This window comes from Diabrotica undecimpunctata, chromosome 4 (genome assembly GCF_040954645.1).
Source record: "Diabrotica undecimpunctata isolate CICGRU chromosome 4, icDiaUnde3, whole genome shotgun sequence".
Taxonomy (NCBI): Eukaryota; Metazoa; Arthropoda; class Insecta; order Coleoptera; family Chrysomelidae; genus Diabrotica; species Diabrotica undecimpunctata.
The window spans coordinates 97,316,568-97,337,895 of record NC_092806.1 but is presented as its reverse complement, the minus strand read 5'-3'; the positions used below and the strand labels follow the sequence as shown (position 1 = coordinate 97,337,895).

Genomic DNA, 21,328 nt, shown 5'->3' with positions numbered 1-21,328 from the left:
ATTTGCGTACTATTTCCATCTTTCTTTGTCTGTCTTCCATCTGGTTTTCTTCTATTTCCTCTGCCTTGATGATCGCAACTAATCTCGCTCTTAGCTCGCTGAAATTCCCTTCCGTCGGCTGTTCTCTGTTTGTTAATTCGGCTATAAGTTCGTCTTTCTTTAATAGGTACACCCAACTAACCTTCGACGTTTCCGGAGCGTCTGTCATTATTGAACTGTGAATCACCCTGTCTTTGATTAAAATTTGAAATGTAGTACTGTCTTATGAAAATAAAATTCGGAATTCGGTCGGTATTATTGTTTAAAACGTATTTTTCTGCTCGGGCGCCATTTGTGACGTCCTCTCGTGGGAGTCACTATCCGGGTAGCTTTTAGACAGTCAGAGACAGAGTTCAAAATAAAAATAAAACTTTTTTGTCTTCCTTAAATTAAATTGACAAAAATCTTATGTACATATTTACAATTTGGTTTAGTCTTCTCAGTACCTGGCCTATTTATTCAAATTAAGTTTGACCTTGTCATATGGAACCAGTCTTATCGGCAAGCGAATGTGTATTTGAAATTTTACGGTAACGTTGTATCGATTTAATAACAGCGGACGATAGGTACAAAGAAAGGAAAGGAACTCAACACGTCCCTTAAGTGATTCGGGTTAATAGGACACTCCTCGACAGTCTCAACACGACTGCTTCAGAGTACGGGTAGTGAAGAGCTCAACACGCACTTCGGATAGCGGCGGTAAAAGGAAAGGAAACAACTTGTGAACTCAACACGTCCACAAGCCGGGGTAGGGAAGAAGAGAACCTTCAGTCAACACCTGTCGATTCTGTCTCTATGAGGAAATGTTGCCGTTTATATAGCGGAGCTTTGCCCTTTCTACTGTCGATACACTCCTACTTCATGGGTTGGTTCGCGCGCACGCTGGTTTAACGGTGATGGCTTGGACTCATCGTTACACATCTATCTGTATTTTGATATATTGGGTGTTCTGTTTGTCAACTCTTACCTTGGCAGTTTGATTCCAATATAGATTAGATATAACTGTCATATCACGACTGTTAATATCTTTGCTTTGTAATATATCTACAAGCTTTTTATGTTGAACCTTAACCAATGCCTTTTCAAAATCTACAAAACATAAGTATGTGTCCTGATTCATGTCCATGCATCTCTGGAGCACCATGCTCAAGCCGAACAAAGCGTCTCTTGTGCCCATACCATAAAGCTATTGTTCTGTGATGACTTCTTCCCGTAATATTGGTGGTTAGGTATCCTCTATGGTTTCTAATGACAGTTCTTCTCTTTCATCAGTTAATAGATTTTGGATGAAATTGGTCCAGTGATACAATATTTCCTTCACATTAATAATAATATGGATAGTTTGGCCAGGTTAGATAGATAGATAGCCAAGTTTGCATTAAGATGCCAATTTGCATATATTTACTCTCCTCGTCAGATTCGTTCTCACTATAATGATCTACGGTTCTTGTGTCTGGCAGACATAGAAAACAGGTAACACACAGGTACATGAAAATATTAAAACTCACTGACTATGCGTAGCTATACTTACTACACTACACGTCTTACTCATCCAAGTGGTCAAAACGAACTAACCTAAACTGCTTTTCAAATGTGTATGTTTGTTTTGAAGGTTTCTCAGGTATAAAATTAGGTAGAATTTAGAGACCATTTACCGATAGAAGAAGTAATTCTTCAATTTTATTTCACTCAGAATATCTTCATTAATCATAAATAAATCAGTATACATCTAATGTATAAGATAACTCTAAGTTAAGGCGGAATTTTACATAAAAACTAGTATATGTCACCGGTACACCGGTATGCCAATAGTGTAAATTTATTTGATTGGCTATACAAGGGTTAGATAGACATACTTTTTTTGTTACTGTTGAGTTTTTGCTAATAAGTAAATATATTATTATTATAACTTACTCAATCTTCTCTATTGGTATTTTCTTTTCGGTAAGTTTCTCTACCATCTTTACTTCACTAGGCAGTAGCATTAGTAAACTCTCCCCTCCCCTGTGATACCTGGCTGTTCTACCAACCCTGTGAATGTAAGTTTCCGGATCTTCGGGACAATCTACTTGAACGACCCAGTGCACTTCAGGAAAATCGAGTCCTCTTGCAGCCAAATCAGTACAAAATAATATTGCTGATTGTTTACGGCAAAAATTTTCATAAATAGCCATCCTACGAAGCTGATGTAATGTTCCATAAAGTGCCATCAAACTGGTGCCAGGCCTTAATCTAAAAATGCATTGGTAAATATTTATTATTTTTAATATTTAATTAAAGTACAAATTAAGTGTTACAATTAAAGTGCAAATTTCATAAATATGTACATCTCCTTGTAAAGTAACCATTTATGTATTTTGTAATAATATTAATAATTAAAATTGACCATAAACAAAATAAAACCAAACATTTTCCCAGACTTTTTATAATAAACTTTTTGAGAACGATTTCCAGAGTGGTAGTCGAAACGTCAAATACTAGTTAGTTCAAAACGTGATATTCAGTAGGTACAATCAATAACTGTGTAAATCCCATATAAATATAATATTTAAATTAGAAATGCCACCAAAAAGGAGTTTCAGAACCTTGCCATCTAAATGATATGTTTGTAAATTATTATTGTGATTATTTTAGGTTTGTAAAAATCTTTCTTTAAGTTTGCCATTGACCCTTCCTTTTAGTCTCTCGGTACTGCTCATCACATATGTTATTTGTATATCTTAGTACCAAAAGTATGTGCAATTTATTTTTCATGTAATTATTTTGATGATTGTTAAAAACATTGTATTGTTTGTCTTGGTTTATTTTTAAAAACGTCAAAAAGTCTGGACTGTGCATAAACGAAAATAAAACAAAATACTTTGAAATGAGAGCAAAAAAAATGGAGATAATGACGGCGTATACAAAAGAAGAACAAATAAGGAAAATAAGGAAGTAATGGAGTTCTGCAATGAACCCAGCATAATACAAAAAGTAAAAACACATAGAGCACATTGGATGGGGCATGTTTATAGGACAAACAGACATTCCTAAAAGTATTAACAGAAGGAGCAGGCGGAAAGTGCAGAACAGAAAAACCAAAAAAATGTAGTTAGAAGAGGTTATAACCGATACGAGAAAACTAAGAATACCGGACTGGGAGGAAAAGAAAAACAGTGAATAAAATAGAAGTAATGGTAGTCCAGTCCTGAAGAGCTGTATATATATATATATATATATATATATATATATATATATATATATATTATATATATATATATATATATATATATATATATATATATATATATATATATAAAGCTTTGCATGATCTAAAACCATAATGCAATTATCAGATATCAAATTGTATCAATCTTATACGAGGTATGTAAAAAAATATGAATTGAAATGAAATTTAGCTCAAGAGTAATGCATTTATATGTCATTTAAGTAATAAATAAAAATTTTATTGGATATCCGTAATTTGAGATTTTTTTTAACTAGAAAGATGTAATTGCATATTAAAAGATAGTTTTTAATCCCAAACAACTTTTCATAATAGCTATTTTGGATATTGTGAAATATAAAAGTACTTTACTCTTGAGTAAAATTCACATTTTTTTGTATATATCTTGTACAAGATTAATAAAATTTTATATCTGATGGTTGCGACAATTCAGTAGAGCAGTTTGAAAGTTTTGAAAGGCTCCCTAAATTCTTGAAATTTTCAAAATGAATTGTTAATGTTTTTTTCAACTTACCACATTACATATGTAACGAAATTTATTAACTGGCATTACCTAATTGTTTAGCGAATACCTTTTTTTAATGACTTTCTACAGAATAGTAGACATATTATGTCTTGCCAACTTAATAACGAGAAGTAAATGGGAATATCAATCAATATATAAAAATAAGGAATTAGTTTATTATACAATAAAACGTACAAAAATCAAGTTTTTTTTTAAATTAACAATATAATTTCTGCGCCAGAAATTCAAAAACGTAATGGCGATATCAGTTCATAAAAAATTATAAAAAATCGTAATAAGTATTTGTTAATTAAAAAAAAAACTTTTGATTTTTTTTAGGTTTTATTGAAAAATAAACTAATTTTATAAACCTATTTTTATACATTGATTGATATGTCCATTTACTTTTTGTTTTTCGGTTGGCAAAACATGACACGTCTACTATTCTGAAGAAAATCATTAAACAAGGTATTCGCTAAACAATTAGTAGCTAATACCAGTTAATAAATTTCGTTGTACATGTAACGTAAACACTTGCCATTCACTTTGAAAATTTCAAGAATTTAGGGGCCTTTAAAACTTTAAAAATTCTCTACTGAAAAATTTGGCTAGATTGACATACCGTACGTTAAGTTTTAAATTAGATATACACACTATTCATGGCAACACTGCGCGCCGTCGACTTTCTACGAACCTCCGTTGCCCCGTCCCCAATAATTTCTCATTATACAGTGGTTGTTTAAAGCAATAAGAGCGTAGATTTTTAATTTATTTTTGTAAACATGTCTGTTTATACGCCCGCAGAAAAGGTTCAAATAATAAAATGGTCTTATGGTGGTAATTCTGGACAACAGTGTCTAGGTTTATGTTCTGTATTTTTTGAGGGGAGACCAATTCCTTGCGTACAGTCAGTTCATAATATTATTGAAAATTTTGAGAGTTGTCATTGCCTCAAAAATTGCACAAAATGCCACGCTCAAGAAGTGTCACCAGAAAAAGTTGAGAAAAGAGAATACCGGGATACACAAATTTGTGCAACAATCGAGGTATATTCAACACGTTCAAGTAGAAGCATTGCTAGGGAGTTAAATGTTTGTAATGTTACTGTAACGAAAGTGTAGAAAAAGCACGGTTACAAGAATTTTAAATAGTCAAAAACGCAGCAGCTTTATCCAGACGACTACTTTCGAAGAACGGAGTTTTGTGAAACTTTAATAATGAAGGCTAATGATGAACCAAATTTTATTAAAAACATTTTATTTACTGATGAATCTTGTTTCGTTAGTAGAGAGACAACATCCTTCCATTACGAGGTATTGGGCGCAGGAAAACCAGCACAGAAGTGTTGTTTACCGAACTCAACGTCCTCAAAATGTTAAACGTCTGGACTGGCATTTTAGGAGACCTCGACCTAAGGTATTGGTCTGACAGAGCAGACATATCGTGTATTTCATTATCAATTTTAACGGTTTTACCTTCACCGCAGACAGATCAAACTCCGCCCGCCTATTTGAAGAAATGTTACTAAATGGCATATCAAGCCAATAATCTGATTTTGGCAAAAAGTTGTTGCCATACCAATACAGATCTTAACGGAAAATTTTTAAATAGTCAGACACGGGAGTGATAGCAAATGTGATTTGTAACATTTTTTTATATAATTAAAATATTAATTATTTTTATTCCTTTTACCCCCGTGATGATACGCTCATGTTCGGTTTACCATCTTCAAAATTTTATTGAATGCACGGAATTTCCCTGCGTCCGAAAGGTTTTTAATCCTTTCCGTCTTAATCCGGAGTATGAGAGGAACTAATGCTTTTCGGTGAAGGCGGGTCCTTTATGATAGATTTGTAAATATTCCGAAGGCTCGTATAGTAATTTTTCTGTAAAGACCCAATCTAGAAGATTTATATTTTATGACGTCCAATTACTATTACCGTTAATTATCTCGAACTTTCCGATGTCGTTAGAATTTTATCTTCTAAGAAATGGATACTGTCCCATGATTTCTGAGTGGGAGATATCCCTTCTTCCTTTTTGGAGGTAGTGTGGTAAAATTTTAGAGAAACCAACTTACTTCTGAGTGGGCACTCGTTAAGAAAAGAGTTATTTCTCGTGAGACGCTTCGCTCATATTATAGTATCTGCTACCTTACCGTATTTGTGCATTTTCTTTATAAGTGTGTTACCTTTAATGTTAATTAAATTCAGTGTTTAATACAAGTATAGTATTAACTTCAGTGAATTAATGCAGCAGTCGTCAGAATTACTGTAAGTTACCATAATCTTAGTATCTCCACTTATCTGGGCGAGTAATATGGTATGGTATCATATTATCTGCAATCATCTGGGCGAATCAAAGTTCATTCATGTCTTCACCTGTAGTTGAGAGTAGCTACTGAATTTTGCATTCAATTTAAAGAACATTTTATATTTTTTTGTTACGAACCAAATTCCATCAGCTACTAAGAAACTTCAATAAGTAATAATTATAAACGTTTAAGTCTCAGTTTATCATTAAATAATAGTGCGAGATAGCTAATCGATTTAACCAAGTGCGGTTTGGTTAAATTTTTATGTTTCTATTTCAGTAACCTTTTTGTATTTTTGTAAATTTAGATTTGGTTAATTTTTGTTATCTTTTGTGTTTGTTATAATTTTTATTCATTTTTTTGCTGTAATATCTCGAGATACGCCAAAACTTTATTTGTGCATGATTGTATTATATATCTTTGTAAAGGTATTTTCTAATTATATTACTGCTTATTTTTATATGTATACCCCCATTTCATAGTTGATGGTGTATTTTTATCTTGTGTGTACAGTCAGCTACCGATATCATTTTGTCGTTGAATATATTGTTTTTGTTTTATGAATGAATTTTATTTGTCGACTCCTAACAAGTTTCCTGATATAACCATAAGTCTGAATATTTACTTATTATATTAAATTATTATTATACTTTCGACCAGAAGAAAGATCAGGCTGATTATCTCTTATCCTATCTTTACTTATTTCGTCCTTTGGACCCATTCCTGGTTCCAAAAGCTAGTTTCGAACCCACGACTCGCTCTCCACCAACCATCTGGCTGCCTTCCGCAGTGTCTCCATTGGTGACCTTTCTAGCACCATCCAAAAAAGGTTTCCGAGGTTACAGATTTACTAAATGAGAAAGGAAGCGAAAAACAATGAACCGTGTAGAGATTTGAAAAAAGTGCAGGAGCGTGTGGTATTGGAAATATTGAAATATAATGGTAACTGAAGACGACGAATGTTCCTCATTTGAAACACCAAACAAAAAGATGAAAAAAGTGGTTCAAAAACGTGCTCTAACGATTTCGATATAGGGCGTCTTCGACGTTATAGAATTGATTTTTTTTATAGCACTTTATAGCACAAAAAAAATGCAAACTGTGAGACGCATAAATAGAACATTTGCGGAGGAGTACAACGACTCAGGCTCCATAGAAAGCTTACGAAAGGATTTTGGAATGGAAATTTTGGAATTTTGTGATTTATTTGGTGAAAAACCATGAATGACCACCAAAAGAGGTAATCTGATAGTTCAAACGAGGGCCTACAAAAACCAGTGTATAAAGGACACGTGCTTGTGATAATGAAAGCTGGAGCTGAAAGTGGTTTTGTCAAAAACATTTACCTGCGCTTCAAACTTGCTATAAAAAAAGAGATTATAATAATGCAATAAACTACAACAATTACAGACAGTGGCTTCAGGATAAGCTGATAGCAAATTTGACCCCGACCAGCGTTTTAGTGATTGATAATGTATCACAACATACAAACTGATAAATGTCCAACTACGTCTTCCAGAAAAGCAGAAATACAGCAGTGGCTGACAGCGCGAAATATTTCTTTATAGATGAGATGTTGAAATTCGAACTATACAACATTATACAATTAATTACACAAATTTAGGTTTAAAACCTATGAAATCGAAATAATATTCACGGATAAAAGATATTCAGTTTTACGATTACCCCCATATCATCCGGATTTGAATCCAATAGAGTTAGTATGGGCTTCTATGAAGCAATATGTTGTTGAAAAAATGTCAATTTTAATTTTAAATTTGTGGAAAGTTTATGTGATGAATTTTTAAATTCATTTTCAGTCGAACAATGGAAAATGAGATGTGAACATGTTAAACAAATAGAACAAAGTTATATGACACAGCAGCCAGCTTTTGACATCATGGTGGATATAATCATAAATGTAAAAGTCGATAGTGACAGTAATTGTGAAAATGACGAGACGGCCTCGGATTCTGAGTCAGATGATTCAGAAATATTATGAACCCGAGATACTCATGTTGCATTTCTTCAGAAACTGTTCGATATTATGAAAGTTTTATAAATTTTTTAGAAATAATTTTATTTTTATTTAGCTCTCCGCAGACGACTGTAGACTGTAGCAGTCGAAACGAAAGAATTTTTAATTTTCCGCCTTAATCACTTAAAAACTATTAAAACTTTGTTTCTATATTTGTGTCTCCGATTTGTGTTTCCGATTGTGCCTTTATTTTAATGCTCACCCGCACGCACAGTCTATCCTTTTCCTTCCGAGTGCGTTCTTATTCTTTCAGATATGTTTGGTGGGCTGTACACGTCATGTTAAAGCCTAGGTGAGCGATTTTCTCAGTGTAACATAAGAGCAGCCAGCAATTTTTGAGGAGGCTCAATTATGATATGGGTAGGCATCTAATTTGCAGGTCAAACAGAAATAACGGTGTTTCGTAGGGGGCCCGATAGCTGATTGGTATAGCAGAGAGGTTCTTGAAGAAAATGTGTCTTTTGTTCCAATTATTTGAGATAATTTCGTTCTTATGCAAGACAACGCTCACCCGCACGTTGATAGAATAACAATGCAATATCTTCAAGAGGTTGGTATTCAAGTTCTCGATTGGCCAGCAGTCAGTCCAGACCTAAACTCAATTGAGCATGTTTATGACTACCTAGAAAGACCCATAAGAGTCCGTAGCGTCGCTCAAGATATCCTTGATGAACTGGGAAATGCTTGCAAAGAACCAACCAGATGTAAAATAGAAATTGATGGCATCAGTATTGAACAAGTAATGGAAATAAACTTGCAATTACACTGTCCAATAATGGACACCTGGACAAAGAAGCCTTAGTAACAACTTAGAAGATGCCTTAATAAAACTATATTGTGAAACAGACACATTAACACTGAGATGAGGCCAAGAATTTATAAAGCAGTGTACGACCAATAATGACATATGCCTCAGAAACAAGACCTGACACAGCCACAACACAAAGGCTACTTGAAACGGTAGAGATGAGTACTGAGAAGAATTACAGGAAATATGCTGAGAAATTGAAAGAGAAGTGAAGACATTAGAAGAAAATGTAGCATACAGTGTATAAATGAATGGACACAACATAGAAAAAAGAATGGAATAGAAGTATCGGACGACCGCACAAAAGATGAAGTGACAACCTTCCATAGAGGTATTAGTCCGCCAATGAACAAGCAGAATTGCTTAAAAAGATGAAAAAGAAGAAGAAGGCTGTGATCACTGTTCTTTTATGTACAGTAACAGGTAGTTGCAGTAATTGTAAACTAAATAACACAATCGCCATTATTCTGTATTGGGTAGTAGGTATTATAAAAACATATTGTTGATATTGAATAAGTATGTTTAACTATATCAACTAGATGGTTTGACTTATAATAATAAATTTACAATACTAACAATGAACTAATCAATTTAAAGCATTATAAAACTTTCTTAAAAATGTTGTAACTTTTAAGAATGTTTTTTATGAAATAAAAAATATATTTACTTAAATTAAATTTATTATTTCAAAACACACATATCAGTAAATAAAAACGTCAATCTATCAAATAGACATTTAAATGCAACAGAGATTGCAATTGCAATACTGTCAAAGTGTCTAAACTCTGCTATTACTCATCCATCTATTCCAAAATTAGACAATGAGCTCATTGGAGAAAATATCTTAATATTTACCAACCCAAGAAAAAGAAGAATATAGAGTACTTATTATGAAAAACTGAATTAGAAAAGTCTATTAAAATTAAACAAAATATAAGCAAAGAGAAACTAAAGGCTATAAAAACTGTAAAAAATAACGACTCCATAATTGTCCTACTAACAGACAAGGGGAATGCAACTATGATAATGGATAAAATTCAATATGAAAACAAAATTAAAGATCTAATAACAAACGGACCTTATGAAAAATTAACAAAAGATCCAACAAAGCCTTTGGAAAACAGAATATATAGAATTTTATTTAAGTTTAAAGATTATTTAACAAATCAGAAAGAAGATTAATTACACCTCATTACAGTAAGACCCCTCATTTTTATGGAGTATTGAAAGTTCATAACATGAAATTAAATGTAAAACAGAGTATTGTAAAAATTATATATTATTATAAAATAAAAATGTAAAAATGTGACGTCCTCTCGTGGGAGTCACTATCCGGGTAGCTTTTAGACAGTCAGAGACAGAGTTCAAAATAAAAATAAAACTTTATTGTCTTCCTTAAATTAAATTGACAAAAATCTTATGTACATATTTACAATTTGGTTTAGTCTTCTCAGTACCTGGCCTATTTATTCAAATTAAGTTTGACCTTGTCATATGGAACCAGTCTTATCGGCAAGCGAATGTGTATTTGAAATTTTACGGTAACGTTGTATCGATTTAATAACAGCGGACGATAGGTGCAAAGAAAGGAAAGGAACTCAACACGTCCCTTAAGTGATTCGGGTTAATAGGACACTCCTCGACAGTCTCAACACGACTGTTTCAGAGTACGGGTAGTGAAAAGCTCAACACGCTTTTCGGGTAAAGACAGTATGGGACGGAAACAACTTGTGAACTCAACACGTCCACAAGCCGGGGTAGGGAAGAAGAGAATCTTCAGTCAACACCTGTCGATTCTGTCTCTATGAGGAAATGTTGCCGTTTATATAGCGGAGCTTTGCCCTTTCTACTGTCGATACACTCCTACTTCATGGGTTGGTTCGCGCGCACGCTGGTTTAACGGTGATGGCTTGGACTCATCGTTACACCCCCTCTTCCTGGGAAAAAAAAATTTTGGAACAAATTTTTTTTTATTTTTATTCCTTGCCAGGTACTTGGTTACCCTAAAAAAAATTTACAATACATCGAAATAAAAAATGTCCGCCCTAAAAAAAAAATATAAATATCGTCTTCTTAAACAAAAAATCGTCTTCCTCTCTCTTAAAAAAAAAGTCTTCCTTCGTGGGGCTTCAATTATTGGTTTTTATCCTCAGCACCTGGTTCGGGAGTCTCAGTCTGTATTTTTTTCCTTTATGCTGCGGCGGAACTAGTGAGAGCAGCGGGATTGACACTGGAATTGACTGGACTTTCTGAATTTTTGTGATGCCCATGGTTGGTTCATCGAAAAGGTTCTTGAATTTGGAAATAGCCTTTATCAGGGGCTCGCAGCCTTTGCCCGGGGTGTTAGGTTTTGGTGTGTTCCCTAATGGTGATATTAATTCTGGAACGGTGTATGGTGGCGGCGTAACTGTGCCGTCCATTTCTATGTCACTGTAATATATTTCTAACGTGTCTGACATTGTATTTGAAGGTAACTGTAAACTGTATTAAAATATACTGTCACTACTTGGTGTTGACTGTAAGTGCTTGGACTGATTAAGGAGTAGGGAAATCGGTAAATGCGGGTTTTAGGTCTTTGATATGAGCTGTTATTGTACGGTTTTTATCGTCGTGTTTTAATTTGAATATTACATTAGAACACACTTTTGTTATAGTATATGGGCCTGAAAATTTTGGTGATAATTTGGCGTTAAAATTTTTGGCGGCATTTGAGAGTTGGTATTCCCTTTTCATGACTTTGTCGTTTATTGTGGGTTTCCACTCTCTTCGTCGTAAGTTGTAGTAATGGCTTTGAGTTGTAAAAGCTTTTGCCAGGTTTGTACGTACTAGTTCGAATGTTTCTCGTAGTTTATGCCATTTTATGTTTTGATCGGTATGTTGTGTGTCGTTTGGGGTGTTTACGACTTTACTTGGAATTTCTAGTTCGTGTCCAAAGTTCAGGAAGGCTGGGGAGAAACCCGTTGAATCGTGTTTAGCTGTATTATATGCGAATAGTAGTTCTGGAAGGCTCGTGTCCCATTTCTTATGGTTATTATCGCAGAACTGAGCTATGTCGCTAGTTTTGATTACTCTGTTTGTTCTTTCTACTGGATTATTCTGGGGAGAATATGGCGGAATGTTTCTTTTAGAAATCTGGAATTCGTCTAGCAACTTTCGTACTTCCCTGTTATCGTATGTTCTTGCGTTGTCTGATATTAGCTCTTTGGGTGATCCGAATCTCATAATGATTTTATCTTTTAAGTTCTGACAGACTGATTTTGCCGTTGCTGTTCTGATCGGTATGGCTTCGACCCATTTTGAAAAGGTGTCCTGGAATGTCATTATATATTTGTTTCCTTTGCTGGATGTTGGAAGGGGTCCTATGATGTCGGTTGAAACGGTGTGCCATGGATGTGGCGGAATTTGTGTAGATTGCATGCGGCCTGGAGTTAAGCTTTGTTGCGGCTTAAATTGCTGACAGTTCTTGCAGTTCCTGACGAACTTTGCGGCGTCTTTAAACATCCCTGGCCAGTAGTATTTTCTAGCTAGGCGGGTTATTGTTTTGGCTATTCCTAGATGTCCTGCGGTCGGTTGCTCGTGGTTTTCTGCCAGGAGTTGTTGTCTCTTGTGGTTTGGGATGCATAGTTTCCAGGGGTTGGATACCTCTGTCTCTTTTAAATCGTATTTGTCCCAGAAGTGTCGATAGAGAAGTCCATCTTTGATAGAGTTGTCTGGAAATAGTTGCGGATTTGTCTGGATTTTATTTAAAGCTTTATTGTACCATTCGTCGGGTTCTACATCTTCTACGTTTATTATGCAAACCAGATCTACTGGTTCTCTAGAGAGCGCGTCGGCCAGGACGTTCTGGGAGCCCTTTCTGTAAATGACATCGAAGTCAAATTGTTGCAGCAGCATTGCCCATCTAGCTATTCTACCTGTAGGGTTTTCCATTGTTTGTAAGTATCGTAGACTTTGATGATCTGTGATAACTGAAAATGGGTATCCTTCGATGTAGGGTTTCATCTTTTCTATACCGAAGATGATCGCTAGTAGTTCTTTTTCTGTAACGCTGTAATTTTTTTCGGCATTTGTTAGGGTTCGACTTGCGTAAGCGATGACTTGTTCCTGTCCTTCGTCGTTTGTTTGTACTAAAGCTACTCCTAAACCGTGGTTCGAAGCGTCAGATTGTAAAAAAAATCTTTTCTGGAAGTCCGGGCAGATCAGTATTGGAGCTTGTGTCAGTAGTAATTTTATTTTGTTAAATGCTTCCTCTTGGTCTCTGTCCCAAGTCCAATGTTGTTTTTTCTTTAGTAGCTTTGTTAAAGGGGCTGCAGTTCGTGAAAAATCTTTTATAAATCTCCTATACCATGAGATGATGCCCAAAAATCGGCGTAGTTGTTTAACGGTTTTTGGCGCGGGATATTCGACTATAGCTTTTGTCTTGTTGTCGTCCACTTTTATTCCCGTTTTGTTTACTACATGGCCTAAATAATTTATCTCTTCTTTGCAGAATTTACATTTGTCTATATTAATTCGTAGTTTGGCCTGCTGTAGTCTGTGAAGTACTTCTTTTAAGTTTTCCATATGTTCCTCGAACGTTTTCCCCAGTACTATTATGTCGTCTAAATAGGCGAATGCATGTGGTTCCATTTCTGGGCCGATTACTGTATCTAGTAATCGTTGAAAAGTAGCGGAGGCGGTGTGTAATCCGAATGGAAGTACTTTGAACTGGAATAGTCCTTTTCCTGGTGCTATGAAAGCGGTCAAGGGTTTGCTTGCTTCGGAAAGTGGTACTTGCCAATATCCATTTTTTAGATCTAACGTGGTAAAATATTTTGCAGATTTTAACTTTTCTAGGATATGATTGATGTACGGTAATGGGTAGGCATCTTTTTCTGAGATGTCGTTGATTTTCCTAAAATCGATGCAAAATCTGTATCCGTTGTTATCCTTCTTTTTTACTAGGACGATGGGGGAACTGTACGGGCTATTGGATTTTTCTATCACGTTCTCTTCTAGCATCTTATCTATCTCATCGTTTATGATCTTCTGCATTGCCGGGTTTCGGGGCCTGTATCTTTGTTTGATCGGTGTATTATGTTTGAGTTTTATTGTATGTTCGGTTAGATGTGTTGTTCCTTTAATTTGTTTAAATTTCTCCAATTCTGTTAGTAACAATTCCTGTAATTGTTTTTTTTTTCGGTATTGTTTAGTGTAGTACTGATGTCGAGCTGCTCTGGTTTCGGACTGTTCGTGAATTCCGGTATGTATGACGGAATATCTTCGGTCTGGTCGTCGGCCGCGGTGTCGGTCGGTAGTTCGGTATATCTTCGGTCTGGTTGTCGACCGCGGTATCGGTCGGTAGTCGGTATATTTTCGGTGTGGTCTTCGACCGCGGTATCGGTCGGTAGTCGGTAGGTCGTTTTGTTATATATTTTGCTTCTCTGTTGGAGCGGATATCTTGCGGTTGGTGTTTCGTTGACCCTGGAATTGGTCGGTATTCGGTTATTGTCTGCATTGTACGATCTGGATCCGTGTTCTGTACTGGTTGGGCATTGTTCTCTCCTTCTTACGCGATTTCTATTTAAGATGTTTGATAAATCAAGGCCCCATCTTGTTATTTCATGCATTCCCAGTACTACCTCTGAAGCTAGGTTTGGTAAAAAATGTAGCTTGGCATTTCTCCAAACGTTGTCTATGGAACATTTTGCTGTAAAACAGATTTCTATGTTGATGGTTTTTCCATCTGCCAGCGTGATCTTTAAAGCTTTTCTGTCGCTTTTTGTTCCACATTGTTCCAATATTTTTTTACCTTTTTGTCCTATAAACGAATTTTAGGCTCCTGTGTCTATTAGTGCTCTTAACTTTTTACCGTTGCTGAACGTTATCGTTGTGTGGGGTCGTTGATCTGTATAGTGTGCGTAGCTGGAGGTTGTTAGGGAGGACTCTAAATGCTGACTGGGTTGCCTCCTTCTTGTCCAGTCCTGTTGGAGTTCTCCGGTCGGCTTCTACATTGGCAGTTATTGGAAGTTGTTCCTTGGGTTCCGCAATGGCTGCAGAAGAGTACAGCGATAGCTCTGCAGTTTCTTCTATTGTGACCTCTGCGGCCGCATCTCCAACAACAAGTCTGTCTGTCGAAATTCTGTATTTTGTTATTACGACTATTTGCCTGTGTCCAGTCACACCGTGTATTGTTTCTGTTGTATATTTCTTTTTGGACCATATCATATTCTTCCGCTAGTCTGATGATGTCCTGTGTTGACGATACGTCTTGCCTCTTTATATACAACTTGTATTTCGGGTTCATATTGGTGTATATCCTGTTTAGTTCTTCTTGGTGATTGAATTCCCCATGTCTTCTGATCATCGTTTGAATATCAATGATGTAGTCTTTTACACCTTCGTTGTTTCGTTGGAGTCGGTTCGGGAATTGAGGTTCCAGAGATTGTGTGAGAACGGAGGAAACGAAGAAATTGCGGAAATCTTGTTCGAAGTCTTTTAATTCGTTCCAATATTTATTATTGTTTCTGTACCATAGTAATGCTTTCCCGTTTAATGTTTCTGGTAGAGCTTGTAAAACGTGGGTGTCTTGTAGGCCGTAAGCTGTCTGGAGTTCTTTCAACCGTTCTATGAATTCTATTGGGTCTCTTGAACCGTCAAAGTGTAACCCCCATTTGCGTACTATTTCCATCTTTCTTTGTCTGTCTTCCATCTGGTTTTCTTCTATTTCCTCTGGGTTTTGGCCTTTTTGAGTTGGTGCCTTGATGATCGCAACTAATCTCGCTCTTAGCTCGCTGAAATTCCCTTCCGTCGGCTGTTCTCTGTTTGTTAATTCGGCTATAAGTTCGTCTTTCTTTAATAGGTACACCCAACTAACCTTCGACGTTTCCGGAGCGTCTGTCATTATTGAACTGTGAATCACCCTGTCTTTGATTAAAATTTGAAATGTAGTAGTCTTATGAAAATAAAATTCGGAATTCGGTCGGTATTATTGTTTAAAAGGTATTTTTCTGCTCGGGCGCCATTTGTGACGTCCTCTCGTGGGAGTCACTATCCGGGTAGCTTTTAGACAGTCAGAGACAGAGTTCAAAATAAAAATAAAACTTTATTGTCTTCCTTAAATTAAATTGACAAAAATCTTATGTACATATTTACAATTTGGTTTAGTCTTTTCAGTACCTGGCCTATTTATTCAAATTAAGTTTGACCTTGTCATATGGAACCAGTCTTATCGGCAAGCGAATGTGTATTTGAAATTTTAGGGTAACGTTGTATCGATTTAATAACAGCGGACGATAGGTGCAAAGAAAGGAAAGGAACTCAACACGTCCCTTAAGTGATTCGGGTTAATAGGACACTCCTCGACAGTCTCAACACGACTGTTTCAGAGTACGGGTAGTGAAAAGCTCAACACGCTTTTCGGGTAAAGACGGTATGGGACAGAAACAACTTGTGAACTCAACACGTCCACAAGCCGGGGTAGGGAAGAAGAGAATCTTCAGTCAACACCTGTCGATTCTGTCTCTATGAGGAAATGTTGCCGTTTATATAGCGGAGCTTTGCCCTTTCTACTGTCGATACACTCCTACTTCATGGGTTGGTTCGCGCGCACGCTGGTTTAACGGTGATGGCTTGGACTCATCGTTACAAAAATAACACAAAAATCATTGAATATATCATTTAAATCATTATAATAAATCTTCAAAATGGCCTCTGTCAACATCAATACATAATTTCAGGCACTCTTCAAAAGAGTGACTTACACTAGTTAATAAATTTCTATTTAATCTCATACATTCATATCTAATGTTCGCATTTATATCTGCTTTAGTTGCAGCTGATGTTTTTATATACCTTACATTTTATTTAACCCCAGAAAATAAAATCTAGCTTGTTTAACTTTGGAGATTGTGAACTCCAAAATATATAAAATAATATATAAAAATAATATATATATATATATATATATATATATATATATATATATATATATATATATATATATGTATATATATATATGTATATATATATATATATAAATATATATATATATATATATATATATATATATATATATATATATATTGATATATAAAAAATAACATATCATTAAAATACTAAAATAAAGAGTGTACTGTTTAAGAAAACTCCTTGGACCTTGCTCAAAACTCATTCCGAGTTTCGACCAACCCTCTATATCAAAATTAAATATTTCGCTATTTTAATAATTTTAGACACTAGTAGACTATATTAAAGATCTTTTGAAGATAAATATATTTTTTTATATCAAATGTCTACAATTCTACAGAGTGTTAATTTTGCTACAAAATTAATAAAAAAACATAATTATCTTATAAATTACCCCATATACTTAACACTACCAAACATTACATTGAAAAAATGAGAACATCAAAATGAGTCCAAAAAGTAAAAATATACAGGGTCTCTGTGTTCCAACTTTTGCCTAAATCATTTTTTTCACATATCTTATAACAAAGGAGTAATTGGACTACCTCCCACTAATGCTGCACCCTGTATATTATGTAAAAAGTAATTAAGATTTAAAAGAAAAAATAAAGAACAATTAATTCCTAGCTTCACTTACTTGGAAAAGATCTCAAAAAAATATTTTACTTGCTTGCAGCTGGAAAAAAATACCATAATTTTCTTATTAGGATGGTTTTTTAAAAAACTCCAAAGCACTGCAACTTTGTCATGAAGATTGCTAACAACATAAGTCTGAGATAACTCATTTGGTGTGCTGTATTGAGAGTTCTCATGTACGCTTATATATGAAGGATCTTTCAAGCTAAGTCTTGCTAAATCTTTTACTGATCTAGTTTGAGTAGCAGAAAACAATAGTGTTTGTCGTTTAGGTGGTAAATTGGCAATGATAGCATTCATAGTCTGCTCAAAACCCATATCAAGGCACCTGTCAGCTTCATCCAGTACAAGAATCTTCATCTTAACACAGTCAAAAAGTGGATTTTCATCCATATGCTGTAGAAGTCTGCCTGGTGTACAAATAATAATATTACAAGTATCCATTCTATTCCTTTCAAATTTTAAGTCTTTTCCACCTATAATCAACCCAGCTGAAAAGTCATGGTGCTCTCCAACTTTTCTCAACATTTCAAAAATTTGATAAGCTAGTTCCCTAGTTGGAGTAATAACTATGGCACCTACTCCATCTAGTGATGTCCATTGGTTTGTAAACAATATTTCCAAAATTGGAATAAGGAAGGCTAACGTTTTTCCTGATCCTGTCTGAGCTGCACCTAGTATATCTTTTCCTTGCAATGCCAAGCCTATGGTATCTCTCTGAATTTCTGTTGGCTTATGGTATCCACATTCACGAAGACCTTTGAGGGTTTTGGCAGATAATGGAAAATCTCCAAACTTTGTAATTTCTGAGGATTCAATCTAAAAATTAAAATGGGTTTTTAATTTGAAACAAAACTAATGATTATATTAAGATATGATAAAGACCTAAATTTTTAAGTCTATAAGTTCTGGTGACCTGTGTTCATTAAAGCTGGTTTATATTGGGTATTTAACTATATTCCTGTAATGAATGAGTTATTTATAAAAGATTTTAAAAAATAGATCATAAAGCAATTTTTAAAAAGTGTTTTAAAAAAGGGCTAGGGCTACCTTTCAACCACTTATTATTATCCTTGGCTTTACCCAAGTTACTCATTTTATTCAGATTGAGTCGATTTGGGGTCTTCAGATATTTTTAAAAATGTCTACATCTTTTCACCATATACCAGGTATTAGATGGTGCCAGGTATTGAACATAGGTTTTCTGTGTGACTTAACTACCATTTGACCCATCAGACGCTTTTAAACCCAACCATTCTATCTTTAAGGTGCTTATCTTTAGGCTTGTTAGTTGTTGAAATGTTAATTACTTGATACAATCTAGGAAAAAATTGTATAGCATATAATTAAATTATTAATTGGGAAAATTTAATTAAATTTCCAATAATATCAAAAATTTATGTGTCCCCTCAATGAAATCTGTTATTTGACGCATGTAATTACAGTACTTCCATTAATTAAAAGGAAAATAATATGTACAACACATTACAGCATGTCAAGAAACAGAACCTCAATAATATTAAACTTAACTAACCGTTTCATATTTATCTGTAAGTTTCTTAATAACTACAGACTCTGGATCTTGCTTTTTCTTAGATTTATTGAAAACTTTAACTTTTTTTTTCTCATTTTTTATATTTTTCTCTTTAACTGTTGTCATTTTTTTTTAATAAAATAACAAAACAATGAGGTTAATGAAATGATAATTATAGGTTATCTTAATCTTCTTCTATAAAACAGTTGCCTTTATCAAGGTCAAGGTTCTGAAACATTTTCTGAAACTACTTTCTTGTGGCATGTCTAATAATTATGTTTGGGATTAAGCCACAATTATGGTTGTAATGAAAATCACATTTTTTAACTTACTAAAGTTTGACGTTTCGATTTCCACTGCGAAAATCATTTTCAAAAGAAAGATATACAGATGTTGGGAAGTTATAAAGGTTTCCGTGATTGGCTTTTTTGAAGAAAGGTTGTATCTAAGCGTCTATATTCTTTGGTTGTATTATAATAGTTCTGTCACAGAATAAATAACAATCAGAATGCCCACTCTGCTTGTCAAGATAAGTACGCGTTTTGAACGGAACCAGTGCTGTTCAATGAAATTTTATCTGGTGTGCATAGAAAAACTAACCCGGTTTAATTGATTTACCGCAACTATAGACATAATATGTAATATTTTATGTCGTACTTTTAGTTGAAAAATAGATGGTGTTTCAAATTTACTAAATTATTAATCTCTAAAAATTTAAATTAGGGTTCTGTCGTAGCTTATGACAAATTTCTCAATCCGAGTCTGTGTTTCCGTTTAAAATATGGCGATCACGTACTGACACACTTCAAAGGCGGCATCTGAGAGTAGGCATTCTGATTATTCTTTATTCTGTGGTTCTGTGCAGAAGTTAAGAAATTACTATTCAAAACTCAGGTGGTAAAAAAGACAAAACTTAATAGAGGAAGAAGATAAACAAATGGAAAAAAGGATTGCCTAGAGCAAGACGAGCATAAACTTACATGTACTGGGAAACCCAAAAAAAGGACGAAAATGAAGAAGAAGATGTCATGAATGACAGTGGCAGTTTGTGCGTTTGTGACAGTAGTTTAAATGTAAATAAGTAATTATACATTAAGAAACAAAAAATACAAACATATTACAATGAATACAAAAGATACAAACACAAACAGTAGATTGTTAAAAGGAATACATTGCAGGCACCACACCTACACTAGAGAACAAAAAATAGTGATGACAGTATGGTTTCATGAAAGAATGTTTACTGGAATCACTTTTGATCAATTAAGAGAGAATTTTCAAACGCGATTCAAAACAGAATCTCCTTCCAAAGATAGTGTACTTAAATGGGAAAAACAGTTATTTAGAGGAGGACGTTTAACTGTAGGACGTCACAAATTTGAACACAGGCACAAAACAACCTTAGCCAGATTAGCACAAGTTCCATATGTCAAGGAATCACTAATTCGTTTTCCAGATCTACCTCTAAAAAGACGAGCTCAATTCTTGGGCATTTGTGAATCTACCCTTAGAAGAATTTTAAGTGAAGATTTAAAAATAAAATTGGATCAACTTAAAACAACCCACACAGAAAAAGCTGTTAGTAATACTAGCAGTAATCTGCTAAATGATGTTCAAAAAGAATAATGTTGAAAAATATAATTAAAATGGTGTAAAATTCATTTCCCATTAATTTATCTAATAAATCAATGTTGAATAATCCATTTACTCAATGCTTCCTTGTAGTTAACTATTCACTGAAGATCAGCATTATCATTATAAATCTTACATTACAATTGGGTTATTGTCAACTTATCAGAAATGTATACAAAGAGCATGTTTATTATAATAAATACTAAGTGTCAGTAAAATGACAAAACATTTTATCTTCATTTTGCAAATGTTATTTATATTAATAGATAAAGGGGTCATTTGGCCTTTTGATCTTTCAATACTCTGACTTAAAAGATTTTTTCTGTATACCCTACATCTTTGATCAGTACAAAGGCTCTCAATAGGTTTTCTAAAAAAAGCCTGTTCTGAAAGCTTGTGATTTTAAGTTTGTAAGCAGAGCAGGGAGAGATTGTTTTCATTCCTTCTTTAAAGTATTCAGTACCTTGGCTCAGTTTGAGTTATACACACCATATGTAAAAAATTTGTAATTTGATTCAAATAAGAGTTGGTTAAAATAAATGTACCTTAACTCCTTTTGATTTATATAGGAGTGAGTTAGAAAATTGTTAGGTTTAGGAAATTCCAAAATTTAGTAGATAGGTTCTCTTAGTTTAATTGTTTTAATATT

General features: G+C 34.3%; 1 protein-coding gene across 1 annotated transcript in view; it reads right to left on the bottom strand.

Annotated features, from left to right (window-relative positions):
- The window catches only part of LOC140438833 (endoribonuclease Dcr-1-like), a 115,228-nt gene extending 95,990 nt beyond the window's left edge, over positions 1 to 19,238 (bottom strand). The window contains exons 1-3 of the mRNA XM_072528477.1: positions 19,048 to 19,238; positions 17,515 to 18,332; positions 1,954 to 2,271 (exon numbers count right to left, since the gene is read on the bottom strand). Of these exons, the coding sequence (XP_072384578.1) occupies positions 1,954 to 2,271; positions 17,515 to 18,332; positions 19,048 to 19,173 (1,262 nt within the window). The 5' untranslated portion in view covers positions 19,174 to 19,238. The remainder of the gene's footprint in view (positions 1 to 1,953; positions 2,272 to 17,514; positions 18,333 to 19,047) is intronic.
- Between the last annotated feature and the right edge of the window lie 2,090 nt (positions 19,239 to 21,328).